Below are 17,836 nucleotides of genomic sequence, written 5' to 3'. Positions count from 1 at the left end.
AGCGTACGTCCATGTACCCTGGCGATCCCACTACACCTGGTTATCCGGCTTACGAGAACGCGACACGCATCGAGTCAGGAAACGTTCCTCGCATTCCTAGCTTGCCTATCTCTTGGAATAATGCTCAGGTTCTATTCGAAGAGCTCGGCGGCATCGATGAAGGCAGAAAGGTTTCTGGAAAGACTGGGTCCCGCAAGGTCAGGATGGTTAACCAAGGTAAAGTATTTGCATCGGCTAGCGAAAAAGAGGTCTGACGGAGCCATCTGTCAGTCGACACCAAGGTTACTCCGATTTGGAACACTATGGCTGCTATCCCCGGACATGTCAAGGATGAAGTCGTCATTGTTGGCTGTCACCGAGACGGTTGGTTTTTTACCTTTCCGTGTCCGGATTTTATGCTTATGGGTTTCCTTAGCTTGGGTTATGGGAGCTGCCGATCCGACGTCTGGAACTGTCTCTCTGATCGAAGTTGTCAAGGGCCTCGGCGCATTGCTCAAGAAAGGATGGAAGCCTCTACGTACCATCCTGATCGCCAGTTGGGATGCGGAAGAAGTAAGTTAACCATGATGACAAGATTTCACCATCTGACTTGACGCAGTATGGCCTTGTTGGCAGTACCGAGTACGGCGAGGACTTTGCTGAATGGATACAAGAGCACGCCGTAGCCTACATCAACGTTGGTGCGTATCGTCTATGTTTTCACTCGATTGTTATGTTGAGCCATTTTCAGATGTCTCCGTTGCGGGATCTAGATGGACTTCGTCTGCTTCACCTTCATTGGTTGATCTTATTCGCCGGTCAGCAGAGGAGATTCCTCATCCGACCGAAGCTTCGCGCACGCTTTGGGATGCTCAAACCGATATTGGACCGTTTTTGGTCAACCAAGAAGCGAACATCAGCGATGCGACTATACAGGCCAAGCCTAGCGTCGGACCTCTTGGATCAGGAAGCGATTATACTGTCTTCCTCCAGCGACTTGGTGTAAGTGTGACTGAAGCTACTAGGTAGTATGAAACTGAATATATGTGCTCACAAACAGGTTGCCAGCTCAGACGAGGGATTCGGTATGACTGCATCTGACGCAGTGTACCACTACCACTCGATTTACGATTCTCAGTTCTGGCAAGAGACAGGTACATGACGGAACCGCGCTGGATGGCCGTGGGGTTGCGAGCAGGGCCGTCAGGGTACGGCAGGAAGCCATTTTCGACGGTGACGTCGCCATCGTCTCTGGGGTCAGAATAGATGAGCACGCCTGCGGCACCGGAATCCTCCGCAGCTTGGATCTTGAGACCACGGAAGTTAGCGCCGTACCGGGCAAGCACGATCTTGCCGGTAAGGTCAACACCAGATTCGATGAGCTTGTCGTAATCTTCTTTAGTGCCGTAATTTGCATAAACTATATGACCAATCGCCTCTCCGGAAGCACTAAGGCCGTGGAATGGCGCAATAGCGTCTCGGTAGGTGGAAGCTTCCTTGTCAGCCTCGTTCCCATCCTCGATAAGGTCGGCAGTCCAAATTGCACTTGAGTCGTCGTCCAAAAGCTGAAGGGACAGATCCTCCGACTTTGCGGTGTTGAGGACAGGGTAGTACACGTCAATCCAAGCAGAAGGGTGTGTCTGCTTGGACGTGATGTCGAGGGTAGCCTGACGCGACTCTGGAGAGCCTGCAGGGAAGACGGGTTCCTCGTCTAGCTGAGTGATGCCTAGCTCTTCTTGGAATATTTGTAGGATTTGGGACGCGTCATCAAAGTCACTAGCTGCGCCAGCGATGTGAGGATATGTTGCAAAGCGGCGCGAGTTATTCAGTGCGCTCCCAGTGTTAGGAACTTCGCTGCAATCGACACTTTAGTCCACAGTCAAATGGTCAAGAGTGATTCACACGACTTACAGGAATTGGCCCTCAATGCGCCGGACATAGTCATAATAAGAGCGCGACTTGTGGTGGAGCGAGCTGAGGTTTACTGAGCCCGTCCAAAGACCATAGGACAAACCAAGACCGAGAAAGAGGAATAGGTGAAGGAAGACCCTCTTGAATCTCTTGTGAACGCGTCCTGGTGACGCGATGGGCTGGACTGAAGGGTACGGGAGGCCGAGCCTTGCCTTCTCGTCTCCTCTTGGCTTCATGTTCGGAGGTGAGAGAAAGGGAACAAAGTACGAGTGACTAATAAATAAACCCAGTTATCTTTCCCTCCACTCATTGAACCACACGACCGTATGGTCCACCGATCACAGGGGCACGGTCAGTGATCGCGTCATTCCGTGCCATTCCCGGGCCGTCCTTTGTCATCTATTTGGCAGCACCTTTAGAATCAAACAACCGCTTTCAAGTCTTCCTTTCTTGGCCTTGACAGGTTATGGCGGATAACGACTCACCGGCTACCCCCGCACCGGATGCAACACCTCCTGCTCCCCAGCAGCCCACGGAACCTCCGTCAGGACCTGCGCCCACATCATTGGCACTGACTCCGGTGGACCGAGACGACCTCCTCACTCATGCGCGATCCTTCCTCGCTGCCCCGCACATCCGCGCCCAAGATAACTCCGCAAAGCGCGCTTTTCTTGTAGAGAAGGGCCTCACCACTCCTGAGATTGACAGACTCTTGAATGAACTGGTGTGTATACTCCGACCTACAACTTTCGCGAACCTGACGATCCGCCATGTCCGTTCAGCCCCCTGCAATACCACCTCGGACATATCCCCGTCCACCCCCCTCGAATCTTCCCAACCTCCTCATTGGCGTGTCTCGCATCGTGTCATGGTTCTTTGGTACATCAGCAGTTTTGGTCTTTATCTACTATGTACGTGCTACTCCTTTAATCGGTGCACCTTGCTGCGATTTTCTAACACCCATGTGATTACCAGCGCTACATCCTTCCCCGCCTCACTCACTCTTACCAAGCGCGTCACTCCATACAATCTCACCAGACTGATCTCCTCTCCCGCCTCAACTCCTCCCTCGCCGCTTACAAGTCCGTACAGGCCGAGTCATTTGCTGATCTTCCACGCAAACAGCCCGACGCAGAGGAAACAGACTGGGCGACTTGTCAAAACCTCGACGACATCCTCGCAAAGGTAGAATCACGCAAGGAGAAGGAACGCTCCACCGAGGTTCCAGACGTCACCCTGCTGAGATGCGGCCTCGTCGAGCTCGTAGAGAAGGAAGGCGACGGCAAAGTCGACACCGAGCAGCTCTACAGCCACCTCGAGAAGAAGATACCCTGGCTCCAGGGCGCGGAGGGCGCGGAGGCCCAGGCCAAACTCTGGTCAACTCTCACCTCCAGTTCTGTCTTCTCGTCATCTGCGCCGCCTGGTACGGACGACTCAGCGCCGCAAGAACCCACTCCGCCTGCCCGTTTGCTCTGGAAATACAACGCCCCCGCTGCGCCGGCATCCATGCCCATCCTGCAGCCCCTCGAGAAGCTGCGTGATACCCTCCCCAGCGAATCAAAGGCGCTTCCACCCGCAACGGTCGCTCCATTCGCCCCGTCGCCATCTCCTGCCCAGCGCACGCTACAAGTTCTATCGGATTTCACCGGCTACATCACGACGCAGACTTACGCTCTCGGGGTGGCAAGCTTCCGCCCGAATAGCTCGGGCGCCGGTGCCAATCCCGCAAATGCACAAGAAGACGAGCTGCGCCGGGAGATCCGGGTGCTCAAGGGGCTTGTGCTAAATAGGCGTTCGTTCTTGCCTTCCAGACCACCTAGTGTACCAGTAGGCGTTTCCACACCTCCACTGAGCACGTAGATAATATTGACTGGCCCCGATTTCCTCCTGCTCAGGAATGAGCATCATTTGCCTGTAGAGTATGTGTCCAGTCCAAGCAATCATATTATTACACATTATGTACTGCGTCTATTACAAGACGTAGTCTACACAATGAACATCTATATATAGTAGGGATATCGACATGCCTAAAATGATAGCTATGAAAAGAGTAAGCAACATGATAGACATGATTATGCGGTGCGGATGAAGTGCGCAAGCAAACAAGGGTTTGTGGCAGTAGGGGGATGGGGGGAAATGGTCCATGCAAATGCTAGTGCGAAAAAATCCATGGTAGGAAGTGAACGAATGAATGGGGACGGTCGGATGAAAGTATCGAAGCTCAACACTGGTCGATGAGTCTGTTCTTAGGCTGAGCCTGTTTGTAGTCGTCGACCCAGGTGGTCAAGTTGGGGTTATTATATGCCTCGGCATATCTACGGACGCAAAACAAATCAGCAAGCATGCCACAGACAACTTGTAAGATTGACTCTCACGTCTTGATATACTCCGCGGTAGGGAAGTCAGGCGGGTCGCAGCCAATGTTCTTAGCGTTACTTGGTTGGTACACACGGATATAGTCCACACGCATGGTGGTTGGGAATGTCAAGTGGTCGAGGTCCACTACACCAAAGTTCTTGGACATGCCCAAGTTTGCGAGAAGATACTAGTTCCCAACAATGAGGTAGACATCGCAGTAAAGGTATGAGCAACTCACCATAGGTTCCTGGCTGACAGGCCGTGCGCTAATTTGGACTCTCGAGTCGGCTGCAAAGCCCGCAGCTTCGACCGTATAGGCAAGTTGGTTGTTTGCTATCCAAGATATGTACTGCGCATGCATCTGGTAAGAATACGGCCGTTCACAACATGAATGTAACTTACGGCATCATCAAAGCCAGGCTTGTACTCGAATCCGTAAACTGAGAAGCAGCCTGTTTCAAGTTCGTAGCAATCTTGGTCCGTCTGCGTGACAACTGATGCTGCCTGCTGGTATATGCCTCCAGTATAGGTGTTCAGCACCGAGACGCCCTTGTTGGGAATCTTGAGGTTGCTCGAGGTGTTGAACCAATCATATCCTGCATTGAACGGCTGCATTTTCCGTAAGAATGGCGACGAATGCCAAAAAATGACGATGACCTACAGCCCACTGCGAAGACTGGGACACCTGCCCTGAACCTTGCGAGATCTGTGAGTAGCACATTTAGTTCAGATCGAATCCTTCAGCTAGCGCAAACCCTGACCTGAGCCTCGAACATATCAATCTCAGGAGCAGCGCGGCCGACGTAAGAACCGTCGGAATGAACCGGGCCCGGATGAGACTCGCCCTCGCAAGTACACCGAGAAAGCCGCTGACCAGGAAGGAACGAGAGGGCTCCATCGTGCGATTTGTCCCCACCCACAGTTGCAGCCTCGGGTTGGCCGTTCTGCGTTTGATTCTGCAGAGTACCGACATCACAGGCGTCATAGGTGTAAGGCCACTGTTAAAATGTTAACGTGAGATTTTGTGACACATGCAATAGACGCAGCCTTACGAGGCCATCAAGAGAGGCGCCGTAACCCGCACGGCCCAAATTGCCCATTGCCCAAACGGCTGGCCACAAACCTGTGGTTCACGTCATGAGACACTTGAACAAACCATCTAAAGGACTGTGATGCATACCGACAATGTTGTTCGCTCCTGGTAACGAGACGGAAGCCTCCACATACCCTCCAGTGAAACAGAACTTGTTCCTGAAACAACGTCACTCAGAGGTTTTAAATTCATTGTCTACTCGCTCGCTTACCATGTCGATATCATGCCTACACTTTTAATTAGTCAACGCCGCGACATTCGCAGCAGCTACTCACCGCCCTGGTAATCGAGATCATGGGTCTCCTTCTTGGACAATGTGATTTCAAGATACCCATCCTTGGTGCTGACAGCATACGGAGAATACCATTCCAAGTTGTTGGTCGCCTTTTTGCAGCCGTTAAAATGATTAAGAAACATATATTAGGTAGAATTACCCAGTAATGCAGATCAACTGCCTCCCAGTAGGGATCATCGCCAGGCCAGAAGGTGCGTCCAGGAGTGTTGAATTCGTCAGAGAAGACCAGCTCCATGTCGGGTCCACCGTTCCAGGATGATTTCTTGTAAGCATTTTGAGGCGTAGCAGTGTCGATCAGGGCAAAATCATTTGCTAATGACGGTATCTGATAAGACGGCGATTGTGAGTGAACTGAGGTCAATGGCTGCCAGTGAGAGCCACCTGTCCGCTGGCATTGATACCGCCGAGGTTAAATCCACCCTGGTTATCCAGTGCCTTCTGCGTAAAGTAGGTGACCAATGGGTATCCGGCGCTATGGGTAATAGCTCAGAAACCAACGTATTTTTTTTTCGGAGAGCCAAGGCGAGTACACACAAGAGGGTAACCAATCCGACCAAGAGGATGAGGAGACACCCCAAATTCATTATACCACGATCAACGGCGAAGGAACGCTTGGTTTCCTTTGCATTCGGGTCATGAAGCCAGTCGTCGGGCTCGGGAACATTGGCAGCGACGGAAGTCCCCCATCGGTCGGGGTCCGCAGGCAAAGAGAACTGATATGTTCCTTCGTTAGCACTGTGGCGCCGCCTCGACGCGACAGCTGTAAGAATCACCTTTTCTGACAATGAACTCAATCCGAACCCTGAGGCGGTGGCAGCGACAGGATCAGGTATGCTGTGGGCAGACTTTGGAAAGACAGTTCAGGAGCGAAGTATTTATGCCTAAGATTATTTACTTACAGACACACTACCAACGCTTTGATACTTGTCACGCAAGTTAGTGGTTGAGCCATTGTTTGTAGACAACAGGCGCGCGCTGGATTCTTGGTTGTCATAAGATCTGTCCGCACCAAAGGCTGGAGGCATAGTGCGCGAAGGAGAGTGGAGGAGAAAACGTGAAGAGGAGAGTGTGAAAAGAAAAGACTGGATAAATCAACGAGTGGAGCCCCAAAATCGCGAAGGCGCATAAGTAAGGAAGTCGTCGCCACGCAAGACGCGTAACAGCATTGAATATCGGTTCACCCTGCCGGTGGCCTTGCCGTTGTCAGCACCCCACCTTGTGTGGAGCGAAGAAACGATGGCATCTAGAACCTCCAGTTTTGCGACCATGGATCTCTTGGCAGCCTGGGAATAGCTAATGTGAGGATCAGTCTTACAGAAGCCTCGACGAGACATCATGCAGAAGATTTTCGACGTGATCTAATGTGGTATCAGCTTGTGGTACCCGAGGTTCGTCACTAGAATGTCGAAGGTCAATGACGTTGATCCAGAAGGTAAAGGTGCTCGAAGACCCCAAAAGGAAATGCTAGTTCGTTTCAATCTCCGCGACGAGGACAAGAAACCCGCTGCAAATAGAAAGGCTTGGCATCCATGGTGTTGCAGGGCACGCTCCGTCGCTTATGCACGCGAGGCGAACAACTCCGAGATAGCGATTGCCCCTGATTGCCCTTCCGAAATATAGGCGAGGGCCTGATGACGACAGTGCATGATAATCTGGCGGTAGAACTCTTCCTCAGTGTATACGTACAGTGTCGATATAACGGAATCCTTTACAAAGACCAGAACTAAAATCCAGAAACCGAACCACCTTCAATCACTTCCGCTGATGTACCCATTGTGTGCGATCACCCGTGAAACGCCCATTGTTTGTGCCATCTCCTCAGGACACCCTCGGGTTATTCATCGCAGTGACAAGCCCAGAGGCAGCCAAGTAGCAATACTCGTCCGAAGCAGCAGCAGTCAAGTCGCCGCCTTCTGGTGAGAGATTGAGATATCCGCCCGAGACAATCGGAGAGCCGTCCCTGATCCCGCCCCCGCGAGCGTAGTAGCCCGTCGACGGCCAAGTCACTTTCGCCATAGAAGAAAGATCAATAGTAGCACTAGCGTCGTCCATCATAGCCCGCACATTTCGCCTTTGTGCATCCTTCGTCAAAGCCAGTGCAGGGTGTGCTATTTGAATTGGCGAAATCCTATCGAGAAGGCGAGAGCCCGTATTATAAGTCGTCTCATTTGAATATAGAAGCGGTTTAGCGGCCTCGAAGTTGAGGCCCCGTCGAGAAGGTTTGGCAGCATAGCCTCTCCCCTGGTAGGTAGTTGCAGTATTCTGTTGAGGGGGAACAGCAGTCGAATCATCTATGGTATCGCCCGTGTCGTAGCCGTTCCTCTGAGGACGTACGGAGTCGCAGGACTCCGGGGAAGCTATCGTGCTAGTATTCATGACAGAACTTGCCTCATGATTGCTGCCCTTATAGCTCTGCTTTAGTTTTCTTGGTTTCTTCCCACCCCGAGGTCGGCGTCCGCGCCCAGAGTGGTCACGATTTGTCTGCAGGGAAGCACGTCCCGATGTCGGTTCAGGGGGTGCATTCGCCCAGTCAGGAGCTGCCTCAGAGATGCTTTCTGTCAGATCAGACCTGAGAGAAGACTCGACTTCAGCATGCGACGGAGATGTGATTGCGCGAACTGGCGATGTCGCCTCAGTCTCTGCGTTAGGCCGCTGGCGCTGGCGGGATGTTGCTCCAGTTTTCTTACCCCTCCAGTGGCGCCGACGAGGTCTACGAGCTGTGGACTCATTAATGATGACAGGCGCCGATGGCTCAGGAGAGTTGGACACCAAAGGTACGTCTGAATGGAGCAGTCGTACAGCTAATGGTGACTCTAAAATTCTTGACGCTAGGTCAGGAAACCGCCTTGCCAGCTGTGGTCAAATCAATTAGATCGGATGTAGAGCATTGTCCATGACGAATACCCCTTACGTTTGTTGCGTCTGCATACGTGGCTACTCTTGGAACCTGAAGTGGTATTATGGGCGCAGTCAACGCATTCTCAGCGGGGGTCTCTGAAGGTTCTTCATTTCTTTCGTCGGATTCTCTGCGTCCTTGAGAGACATCGAGTCCTAGGTGCTTCGCAGACTCGTTCGAGATTGTGAAGTGTACTGAATCGTCGGATACCTAATGTTTTCGGATGCCGAGCGTATGTTTTATTATGTTTGTGAAAATAGCATTGAACTTACGTCGGTATCTAAAGATACTTCATGCTCGTTATCCGATGGGTATGGTGGCTGTTCAGACAGTATTGTTTCTTCGTTGACGCCAAATGACTCTGGGATGACAAGAGATGAGGCCGAGGAGTCGCGAGGGAGGGACAGCTATGGTCGATTTTCTCAATGCGAAAGCAGACTGGTCAGATGGAGTACATACGTTGGCCTCTTCTATCACATCAGCAGGGACTGAAGCCTAGAAAACAAAGAAGTTTATAACTATTAACCCGTTGAATATTTACCTTCTACGTACCTCTGGGCTGACGCTCGATCCAAGATCTCTGCTTAAGAGGCTGTCTTCTGAGGCTTCTTGCAAATGCTTTTCTCCGGCACTTTGGAGATCACTTTCCGAATGATCATTCTCCAAGGAATCATGCATCTTCTACGCATATATGAGGTATTGAGATGGCCGCTAGCTGGTTTCACGCACCAGCTTTCCTTCCGTCGACGAGAGAGTGTGCTAAATCAAGTAGAATATTTAAATGGTGCATTGTCATCGATCGAGTTTAGCAGCCAACCTGAGAGCTTTCATCTGACTCGTCGCTATCGGTCGACTGCGCAGTTAGGAGAAGAGCTATAGATCCGCTCGATTGCATCGGTACGACATCAACGATTGACGTGTCGGAGTCAGCCTATGAGAAGGACACTGAGCGTGATTTCGTGGAAGAGCATGAAATTGATGTTACTTCGTCCACGTTAGAACTTGCAGTCGAGTAAACCGAGTCTTGCGATGGTGCTTCTGGTAGCTCGGAGAGACAGTCGCTGTCACTCGGTTCGGTGACGACGATTTCTGGAGTTGCCTCGGACCATGGCGTTTGGGGCTTGCTCATGTCGGCCCCCATTATAAAACTCCTTGACTGATGTCTCGGCTGTTTCTGGCAGAAGATAGTTGGGATGAAGAGCTCGCGGTAGAGAGATAAGATTCAGAAGAAAGTTGAACAGAGTGGCGCCGGTGGCGCAATGCCATATAAATATTGTTCAGAAATGTGTAAGAGCATTCCAATGCTATAGATGGCCATTTCCAAGATGTGGAAGCCGAGGATTTGTTGTGTTAAGTTAGATGCTGGAATGCCAGTGACATGACAGATGCCGACAAATTTAAAGTAGTGGTCGGAGTTATAGCCCCTGACGTTGACCTTTGCTGTCAAAATATTGTACATGTCAGTCCCCGCTGTCAAAGCGACGCGTCGCGCTCTGAATCTGGAGATGATCGAATGGCAGGGGATCTATTTTTGGCTTCAGTCATCCTTGTTCTCACTGGTCGTGTCTGGCAATTGGAAGGCGTAGCAGAGCATTCATCAACGCCATCTCTTCATTTTCCCTCATCTGCTAGGCTGTGCCTCGTCTGTGCTTTCGCCCTCTTTAACCTGCTCTCTTTGCCTGGTGCAACAATCAGTCCTTCATTCGTTCCACACCGTCAAGAAATACAACACACTCCAGGATGAGTTCGTACGACCAAGCGCCAGCGGTTGCCGACACCGAAGTCACCAACGTCTTGGACAACGTGGACATTGACATGGTCATGAAGGTCCTCACTCAAACTGCTTTCAGTACGTGACCCTTCCGAGAATTGTGGCTCTGCATGTGTACTGACGAACGACCCCACAAGGTCCTTTCTTCACCTTCTTCGTGCCTATCTTCTACATATTTCAAGGGTACTCCTACAATAGCAATGTCGTTCTCGCACCTACTGCGTACTGTGCTGCTATCTCGGCCTTCTGTACGTCCTATGTGCTTCTGTCTTTGCCTAACACTCATCGTTCCCACTTTAGGGGCTTTGAAATGGCTCTCGAGGTTGTATAGAAACCAAGCAAGCTTATTCTTTGCACCGCCCCGTCTGGACTGGGCGGAGGAGATCGTAGTCATCACTGGAGGTAGGGACGACTTCTTTCTTTTATACAGGGATGCTAAACTCGTTCAGGTTCCTCCGGCATCGGCGAGCTTTTGGCCAACACGCTTGCTGTTCGTAACGTCACCGTCGTCGTACTTGATGTTAAACCCATTGTCACCGAAAACTGTAAATTATATGCTTTTGACTAACTAACACCATACTGATCAACGTGCAGACAACATCGCCTACTACAAGTGCGATGTTTCAAAGTGGGAGGAGGTGGAAGCTGTTTCGAAGCAGATTGTTGAAGAGGTCCGTCGCTTTCCTGCTTTCGCATCTTGCTGGCTTAATCTCTGCAATAGCTTGGTCACCCAACTATGCTCATTAATAATGCCGGCGTCGTTCAAGGGAAATTGCTACTTGACTTGAAACCAGAGGACATCCAGCAGTAAGCACAGAACTTTTGAGCCTTAAAATGACATCTGACGATTCCCATACAAGGACGTTCGGCGTTAATACCATTGCTCAGTACTACACTCTTAAAGCCTTCTTGCCGGACATGATTGAGAACAAAAAAGGGCACATTGTAAGCCAAGTTGGATGATATGCAGGTCCATGATTGACGTCTCCCAGGTCACAATGTCTTCGGTCCTAGGATTGGTCGGCAGCGCTCAAATGAGTGCGTACAATCGTGCCTCTGTCAGTCCGAGTAACTGATCATTCTTCCAGCCGACTATTGTGCGTCGAAGGCGGCCCTCGTCAACTTGCACGAATCTTTGCGTTATGAATTGGATCATAGGTTTGTCCAACAAAATCTCACAAGTACGCTTTTTCTATAACTTTGTAACTGTCAGATACAACGCACCGCAAGTCCGGACCACGCTAGTCCTCCCGGGCCACACTCTCACTCCCTTGTTCTCAACCTCCCGTCTTCCGGAGAACCCGGTCTATAAATTCTTTGTCCCGTCGCTTCCTCCCGTCACTATAGTCAAGGCAATCATCACTGCCCTCGACTCCCAACACTCGCAAATCTTACGCTTGCCGTTCTACGCCAACTTTGCTCCTTATTTGCCTCTGCTGCCAAGCTACCTTCGTGACCTGGGGCAGTGGGTAAGTGAACCGCTTTCTGTGGTGTGATGCTTCAAGCTGACCACGCTGTTATACAGCTTGCTGGCGCTGATTATGCTATGGAGGGCTTCCAGAAGGTAACGGGACGGCGACCTGAAGAAGGGGAGTTAGCCACCAAGAAGCATTGATCATGGGCTCATAAGATTATTGGTCTCGTTGGATGTGCACTCTGCGAGTGCTTGTGTTGTATTGCTTATGGCTGAATGATAGGGCAATTGAAGTAGCTTTACGGCGTCTGCACTTCCGCGGTCTACGGGTTCAAGTTAAAGCAGTGCTACTCCTGTGCTTTCCGAGACGCCACACAACACGAGTGGCGAGTGCAAGAAGCTCAAAGTAGGCAGGTCATACTGTCGCTGGTAACGTGCGTGAGGTGTGTAACAAGGGAGTGTATGCCTACGACAGTCAAGCTTTATACAGCGAGTGGGCTGGCGAAAGAAGGCGATGGTGTGGACAAAAGGCTAAGCTCTTGACTTGAGACCAAGGAAGCTGTGGAGGGGGCTTGGAGGTGGCGGAGTCGCAATCCGTTGACAACACGCTTTTGTCAGTTTGTAGTAGACAAAGGAGGCCCTGTCGGGGAGCCACAGCAACCCTTGCAGCACGGACCCGCACATATAACATGCGGTGGACAACGGTGCGGGCGCCCTCACACTTGATACCCGACACCATCGACGACGAGACCTTCCAACCCATTCCCCATCCACCGGCACCTCAGAGTCGCAGGAGTTGCATTCCTGAATCCGGATAACGTCATACAAAACTGTTGGCGCAGAGTTCACCTTTCAAGAATGTCAATGGCCATTCAAAGGTTTGGAAAGACGATAGCTCTTGCTTCTGCCCTCCTCTGCTGCTACGCGCTGTCGAAAAAGCTGGCCAACGTCCTTGCCGAGTTTGACAGGACAAGAAGACAGGGGCATGCTGAATGCGAATGCGACGCCACGTGGGAAGAACCTCCTCGGTCTCCTTGTCAGCGGCGTCCATTTACAGACGAAAGCTCCTGTCTTTGCGAGCCTGACCAGGACCACCCAAACGCCCCCAGTCCGCGTTTCAACGGAAGCTGCAATTATGACCGCGTTGTCGAGGTGAGCACTTTTTCCCGTAGTCGTTTTCTCCTCCTTTCTTTGGTCTCAGACATGTTCCCGGCTGAAACACACCTCCCCATAGACTACCGACGGCGGCGTGCCCGAAGACGTTTCCTTGCACACTGAAACCCATATCGATACCGCACTCACACCTGCCGTTACCCCATCCCGATTGACCAAAATGTTCTCATCGCAACATGGCACTCAGTGTCTGTCGATCCTGACCGAACTCGAGACCTCATTTTCGATACGCGTAGCCGGCTGTGCCATTGCCCCGCACCCAGAGCATGATCCCCTCCAGGATATCCGGTTTGACCCGTTCGGAGACGAAGCTCGCGTCCTTTTACCTCATGAACAACCCATGGCCGAGTGGGGAGAGGACTGCGACGACATGGTCAGCCCATACAATCGCGAAATCACTACTCACGTCCCTTTGACGCATGTTGCTCAGGATTCTCAGGAGCAGACAAATTTAACATTTTGCGAGAATGCAGAGTTCGGTGTGGTTGAAGACCTTCAGGAAGTTGAAACGACCGGTGAGCCGAGTGCTGGAGAAGGAGCACGGTGGGTGGATGACAGGAATAATGTGCGCTTGCTACTCTTTCCCTCCTAACGAACGTCAGGCTATATTTACCTCCCACTCTAGGAACTCCTCCTTCGGCTTCGGTCAGACCGGCTGAATATCGTGCTCGACTCTATAGCACCCACGCGTTCCCCTCACATTGTCATAACTCCTCCGAGCTACCAGTGGAACGACTACTTTGTTCCGTTTTACAACCGAACCGAACCGCAGTGGCCCGGCTACCTGACTGCCATTCCTCTTCAAAGAATATATGAGCACCACATGCCACCATTGGGCTCACACAGCGACCTTCCGCCCCAGAAACCCACTCCAGTGGGAGCGTCAAAGAACACCAACGAAGCTGAACAACGACGTGGTACTCGCTCCGTGTATAGCCGCTCAAGGCATCTGGAATTCGTACGTTCTTCCGTGCCCCTATGTTTGGGAAACATGTCTCATCTCTTCGGTCAAGGTCGCTGCCTGCTTTGCAGAACGTCTGATATATAAAGACATAGTTGATGCCGTGCTTAGGCACCAGCTCCGAGTGGCTGTAAGTCGAACTTCCTGTCCCGGTTTTCTGGATGCCGCCTGACCAATACTTCAAAATAGGCATGGGAGGCCAGCCAATGCGCCCCTGTTTTCTGTGCGCGGTCTAGTGCCACAATCTCTACTCCCGGGTATGAGAAACTGTACATTTGGTCAGATCCAGCTGAGGTACTTCCCTTCGCTCCGGCTTTCCCATATGTCACCGCTGATCATCATTGCGGGGATTTCTAGCCTGTCTTATTGGGTTTTCGACGATACATAGGAATAACAATCCTGGAGTCGGACACTCCGTTCGCGGCGCCGCACCTTGTGATTACCGAGCCGCCGCCCCAGAATCCCTGGGTGACGTGGGAGAGCACCGTGAACTCCCAGGACGACCACTTCCTTTCCGTGTACGCAACCCCATCGCCTGTCTACGAAGAGGCGGACTCGAGCGCAGCGGATATACTTGTGTCCTCGTCTGCGTCCGTCTCCGACTCCGCCCAAGCTTCTTCCGAGCTGTTGGACTACCCCTCTTCCGAGAGCGGATCGCCGGTATTCTGGGACGCCCAGTCGGACGGGTATGAGACTATCTCCTCCGAGGGCGACGACTCGCAGGACGAGTCCACTCTCGGCACGCCGCCGAGCTGGGGCGCAGGCGCCTCGGCGGGCTGGCTCAAGCCTCTCGACCCGTCTGACGCGGACGCATGGGAGCATCGCGGAGCTGACGGGTGTCCCGCTGACCCGTCGCGTATATGGGATGGCACGGCGGAGTTAGGAACGCCAACTGGCCGGTGCGCAGCGTCTGCAGCTGCAGCTGGGTGCGCACCCACGGATTGTGTCCGGACTTTTGACCTAGAAGACGATGACGAGGAGTTACCGCCATTCGACGATTGGTACCAGACGATCGCGGGACGTTCAAACGTGCTCGCATCATGATCTCATCAGCGGTAGTAGGCATCCTTGCATTATAAGCATTGTCGGACCTTTATGGACCAAGCATAGACTTACGGTACGCACTTGCTTCGACTGTATGTCGATTATTTAGCCTTAAACTTAGCAGTAGTATTACACATAGTGTTTACATTATCTCGAGTAATTCCATACAGCACCCATCATCCGAACAACTGGAGAGCTGTGCTACAAATTGACTAGTATTTGAAGTGCTATACATGAGTAAAGAAATATAAAATAGAGGTTACAATGGCTCGAGCGGTGCGTACGGAAAAAAAATCCCTAAGTTTGGAGGACACCCAGTGCCAGCGGGTTCGAAATTCTCAAAGAGTGTAAAACCTCCAGATAGGTCTGTCATGAGTGCATAAGAAGACCACCAGCCGCAATGGCATAATGTGCGGGGACCATCGTGGCGCCTTCGACTCCCACAGTCATGAAATATAGGGAGAAGGCTTGCAGACCTTATTAATTTTAGATCATTGCAGATAAGCAGCCGGGGCCTGTGACGTCTAGTTTCAACAGGAACGCAGAAGCGCTCTTGCACGATGCGCTTGTGCTTTTGAGACCTGGTGTATCGCTCAATACCGAATCAAAGAAGAGACTCAATGTCGACAACTTACCAGCAAGTTCGCTGTCTTATACGTGGAGCTGTACATGTGGTTGATACCATGCTCTTCGAGCACACGGGAGAAGCGGTTCACCAGGCCATGCTTATCTGCACGGCAAATTTGCGCGGAAATAAGACACCGAGACATCATTACATCGAGATGAACGCAACGCACCAAGCCCGAACCTGCGCAGGTCTATTTGGAGACACTTGAGGGTGCCGCCCTGCGCCAGCAGATCGTCCTCCTCGCTCTCATCAGACTCGAGAAGGGAGTTGCGTGCGTCAAGCGCATCAAGGCCCCCGCTACACGCCACCATATGACGTTCGCTGGGAGGAAACAGCGAAGCGAGTAAGGTCACATCAGTCGTCAGGGAAGTCCCTTCTGATGTACGCGTGAAGCTGAAGAAGGGTACGCCCGCTGAGCTGGAGCCGTCTCTCCCAGCCGGAGCCTTGGGAGTATCGGAGCGAGAATCATCCAGGTGCTCAGATAGAGCCACACCCTCCAACGGGGAAAGTGGGGCAACAGAGGGGACCAAGTGCTTCGTGGCAGTCTTGAGAGAAGCAGACGTTATAGACGCGGATTTTGGTAGATCTGGACAAGACTTGGAGGTCACGGACGAGATGAGGGTTGTAGTTGATAGGTTTCCAGATGGAGAATGTGAGAAGTAGCCTTCCTCGTCGCTTGAAGAGCTGGAGGAGTCAGATGAAGAGTCGCGCCGGTGACAATACTTTAAAGCATCTTTGGCCGTTTTTGCTCCAGGAACAGGGCCAAGAGCAGACTTGGGATAATTAGAGGGAATAAGTTCCGGAAAAGCGACCAGCTTCACTATTTTGAGTCCCCATGTATCCACGTCGTCGTCAGATAACCCAACACAGGTAAGATCAGCGGAGAGGACTGAAACGTCACGAGAACCCGGTGAGAAAGACTTTGAGCGACTGCCAGGTCGCGAGTGCGAGGCTGCGGTCTTTTCAGTATCATCGTCCAGCTTAGTGTACTGCAGCATAGAAGCAACACCGGCCATCGAAATATCGGCGCTACTCCGCGTTCGAGTGAGAACAGCCCCTGACTCAGGATTAAAGTCGAGCGCCAGCTCAACGATAGCCGAGTCATCTGTAGAGATGGGGGAGACGATGGGAGAGACGACTCGTGATGTGAGCAGCTCGGGGTCTTCAGAGTACAAGTCAAAACCTGCCGAGCCTAGCAGACTCATGACCTCCTGAAGCCGAGAACCTTTGACCTGGATCCACAGCCCTTTTCAGCGAGTATTCCGGTGATTGCTCATGTGGCCGTGATGAACGTACAAAGATGTAGTCACTCATATAGGAAGACTGGTAGAGTATAGATATGCCAGCCTCAGCCAAGGGGGCAGACAACTCGTGGACGCGCGCGCCGGAGTTATCTGGGGTCGAAAGGGGGACATGACTCACTCGGCAAGGACGAGAGATACTAACACTTGGGGGAACTCACCTAAGCGATCCGAGTGAGAATCTATCTGAAGAACATTCCAGGTCTCGCAAGAAATCTCGACAGGCTCATCTATGGGCGTGGTGGCCCTTTTTCGGCTCGAACCGGAACCCGAGCGAGAACGCTGCCTCTGGCGATGGTCTCTGCGGGCTATGGCCTCGAAGTCCGCGAGCATATGGTGCTCTGCGAAGAGACTGAGCTCAATCTCGTTGCAGGTGACATTGAGGAACACAGGGTTAGGCTGGAGGATCTGCCTAAGGATAGGATGAGAGAGCTGGGGCAGGCGTGCGCGAGGCACGCGTACGAGGGATAGGGAGACAGGAAGGAGGGAGACGGTGACCTGACAGGAGTTATTGGGGGAGGCAGAGGCCATGTAACGGGGAGAAGTGGAGGGGCGTAGGGTGCATGCGTTGGAAGAAAGGGATGTTATACTTGCACGAGTTTTCCAGCTTCGACCGACAGATTGCCCGTCTCCGTGACTCCGTCTGGATCTGACAGGAGATCTACCCGTAATAATCGAGGGAGCGTTATGACGCTTTACAGTAACGTAATATCATCATAAACGCAAAGATTTCTCCCGCGGACCGATCACATCACCTGAGCCATAGGCCTTTTTCCTCTACCTCCCAACAGATAGGCAATTCTCCTCCCAGCCTTGATCTACATGAACACCGGGAAATTGACCTGCTCTTACTTTATCTTTGGAACTGAATCTTGTCGCACCGCACCGGCCGACCTTTGGAGAGCGCAATCCACTTCCCCGTTCTCCACATATCGCACAATCAGTATTCAGCGGTCAGTTGTGATGTCGAGCTAGCTTTTATGAAATTCCCGTGCGGTACCGTGGCTTTCTG

The 17,836-nt window shown here is 52.0% G+C and overlaps 7 protein-coding genes across 7 annotated transcripts; 3 read left to right on the top strand and 4 right to left on the bottom strand.

Moving 5' to 3' along the window:
- Positions 1 to 7: 7 nt before the first annotated feature.
- On the top strand, positions 8 to 1,131 carry CONPUDRAFT_164920 (Zn-dependent exopeptidase; the record flags this gene model as incomplete). The annotated part of the gene is made up of 6 exons (XM_007769823.1): positions 8 to 216; positions 271 to 363; positions 416 to 552; positions 599 to 680; positions 731 to 981; positions 1,040 to 1,131. Coding segments are annotated over exons 1-6 (858 nt in total), but the record flags the coding sequence as incomplete, so codon positions are not given.
- A 53-nt stretch (positions 1,132 to 1,184) lies between these two features.
- CONPUDRAFT_103296 (transferrin receptor ectodomain apical domain-containing protein) lies at positions 1,185 to 2,223 on the bottom strand (the record flags this gene model as incomplete). The annotated part of the gene is made up of 2 exons (XM_007769822.1): positions 1,891 to 2,223; positions 1,185 to 1,833 (listed from the first exon to the last, which is right to left on the bottom strand). Coding segments are annotated over exons 1-2 (885 nt in total), but the record flags the coding sequence as incomplete, so codon positions are not given.
- Positions 2,224 to 2,356: 133 nt separating this feature from the next.
- On the top strand, positions 2,357 to 3,820 carry CONPUDRAFT_164918 (uncharacterized protein; the record flags this gene model as incomplete). The annotated part of the gene is made up of 3 exons (XM_007769821.1): positions 2,357 to 2,614; positions 2,673 to 2,801; positions 2,866 to 3,820. 3 exons carry the CDS (start codon positions 2,357 to 2,359, stop codon positions 3,748 to 3,750), a joined length of 1,272 nt encoding a protein of 423 aa, XP_007768011.1. The 3' UTR covers positions 3,751 to 3,820.
- Positions 3,821 to 4,111: 291 nt separating this feature from the next.
- Positions 4,112 to 6,349, bottom strand: CONPUDRAFT_123062 (glycoside hydrolase family 16 protein; the record flags this gene model as incomplete). The annotated part of the gene is made up of 12 exons (XM_007769820.1): positions 6,171 to 6,349; positions 6,018 to 6,108; positions 5,776 to 5,961; positions 5,613 to 5,725; positions 5,429 to 5,499; positions 5,301 to 5,371; positions 5,004 to 5,246; positions 4,910 to 4,954; positions 4,651 to 4,857; positions 4,487 to 4,597; positions 4,266 to 4,435; positions 4,112 to 4,205 (listed from the first exon to the last, which is right to left on the bottom strand). The coding sequence occupies exons 1-12, from the start codon at positions 6,218 to 6,220 to the stop codon at positions 4,112 to 4,114; spliced, it is 1,452 nt and encodes a 483-aa protein (XP_007768010.1). The 5' UTR covers positions 6,221 to 6,349.
- Positions 6,350 to 7,292: 943 nt separating this feature from the next.
- Positions 7,293 to 9,661, bottom strand: CONPUDRAFT_164916 (uncharacterized protein; the record flags this gene model as incomplete). Its single annotated transcript, XM_007769819.1, has 8 exons — positions 7,293 to 8,489; positions 8,548 to 8,742; positions 8,805 to 8,939; positions 8,992 to 9,027; positions 9,085 to 9,210; positions 9,262 to 9,291; positions 9,350 to 9,463; positions 9,518 to 9,661. The coding sequence occupies 8 exons, from the start codon at positions 9,659 to 9,661 to the stop codon at positions 7,455 to 7,457; spliced, it is 1,815 nt and encodes a 604-aa protein (XP_007768009.1). The 3' UTR covers positions 7,293 to 7,454.
- Positions 9,662 to 10,098: 437 nt separating this feature from the next.
- Positions 10,099 to 12,229, top strand: CONPUDRAFT_81813 (retinal short-chain dehydrogenase reductase). The gene is made up of 11 exons (XM_007769500.1): positions 10,099 to 10,381; positions 10,441 to 10,551; positions 10,604 to 10,705; positions 10,753 to 10,848; positions 10,898 to 10,974; positions 11,025 to 11,110; positions 11,164 to 11,248; positions 11,296 to 11,341; positions 11,392 to 11,461; positions 11,517 to 11,772; positions 11,829 to 12,229. Exons 1-11 carry the CDS (start codon positions 10,273 to 10,275, stop codon positions 11,916 to 11,918), a joined length of 1,128 nt encoding a protein of 375 aa, XP_007767690.1. The 5' UTR covers positions 10,099 to 10,272; the 3' UTR covers positions 11,919 to 12,229.
- Positions 12,230 to 15,135: 2,906 nt separating this feature from the next.
- CONPUDRAFT_123058 (uncharacterized protein) lies at positions 15,136 to 17,355 on the bottom strand (the record flags this gene model as incomplete). Its single annotated transcript, XM_007769818.1, has 5 exons — positions 15,136 to 15,476; positions 15,531 to 15,625; positions 15,693 to 16,755; positions 16,820 to 16,917; positions 16,986 to 17,355. The coding sequence occupies 5 exons, from the start codon at positions 17,353 to 17,355 to the stop codon at positions 15,426 to 15,428; spliced, it is 1,677 nt and encodes a 558-aa protein (XP_007768008.1). The 3' UTR covers positions 15,136 to 15,425.
- Between the last annotated feature and the right edge of the window lie 481 nt (positions 17,356 to 17,836).

The sequence above is a fragment of the Coniophora puteana genome (assembly GCF_000271625.1).
Source record: "Coniophora puteana RWD-64-598 SS2 unplaced genomic scaffold CONPUscaffold_5, whole genome shotgun sequence".
Lineage (NCBI taxonomy): Eukaryota > Fungi > Basidiomycota > Agaricomycetes > Boletales > Coniophoraceae > Coniophora > Coniophora puteana.
This window is presented reverse-complemented; position numbering and strand designations above follow the sequence as displayed.

Excerpts from the sequence above, each read along its gene's own strand:
- CONPUDRAFT_81813 (XM_007769500.1), top strand. The coding sequence starts at position 10,273 with ATGAGTTCGTACGACCAAGCGCCAGCGGTTGCCGACACCGAAGTCACC. Across the intron at positions 11,111-11,163 it reads AAACCAGAGGACATCCAGCA|GACGTTCGGCGTTAATACCA; the intron begins GTAAGCACAGAA and ends TTCCCATACAAG. Across the intron at positions 11,462-11,516 it reads CGTTATGAATTGGATCATAG|ATACAACGCACCGCAAGTCC; the intron begins GTTTGTCCAACA and ends TGTAACTGTCAG.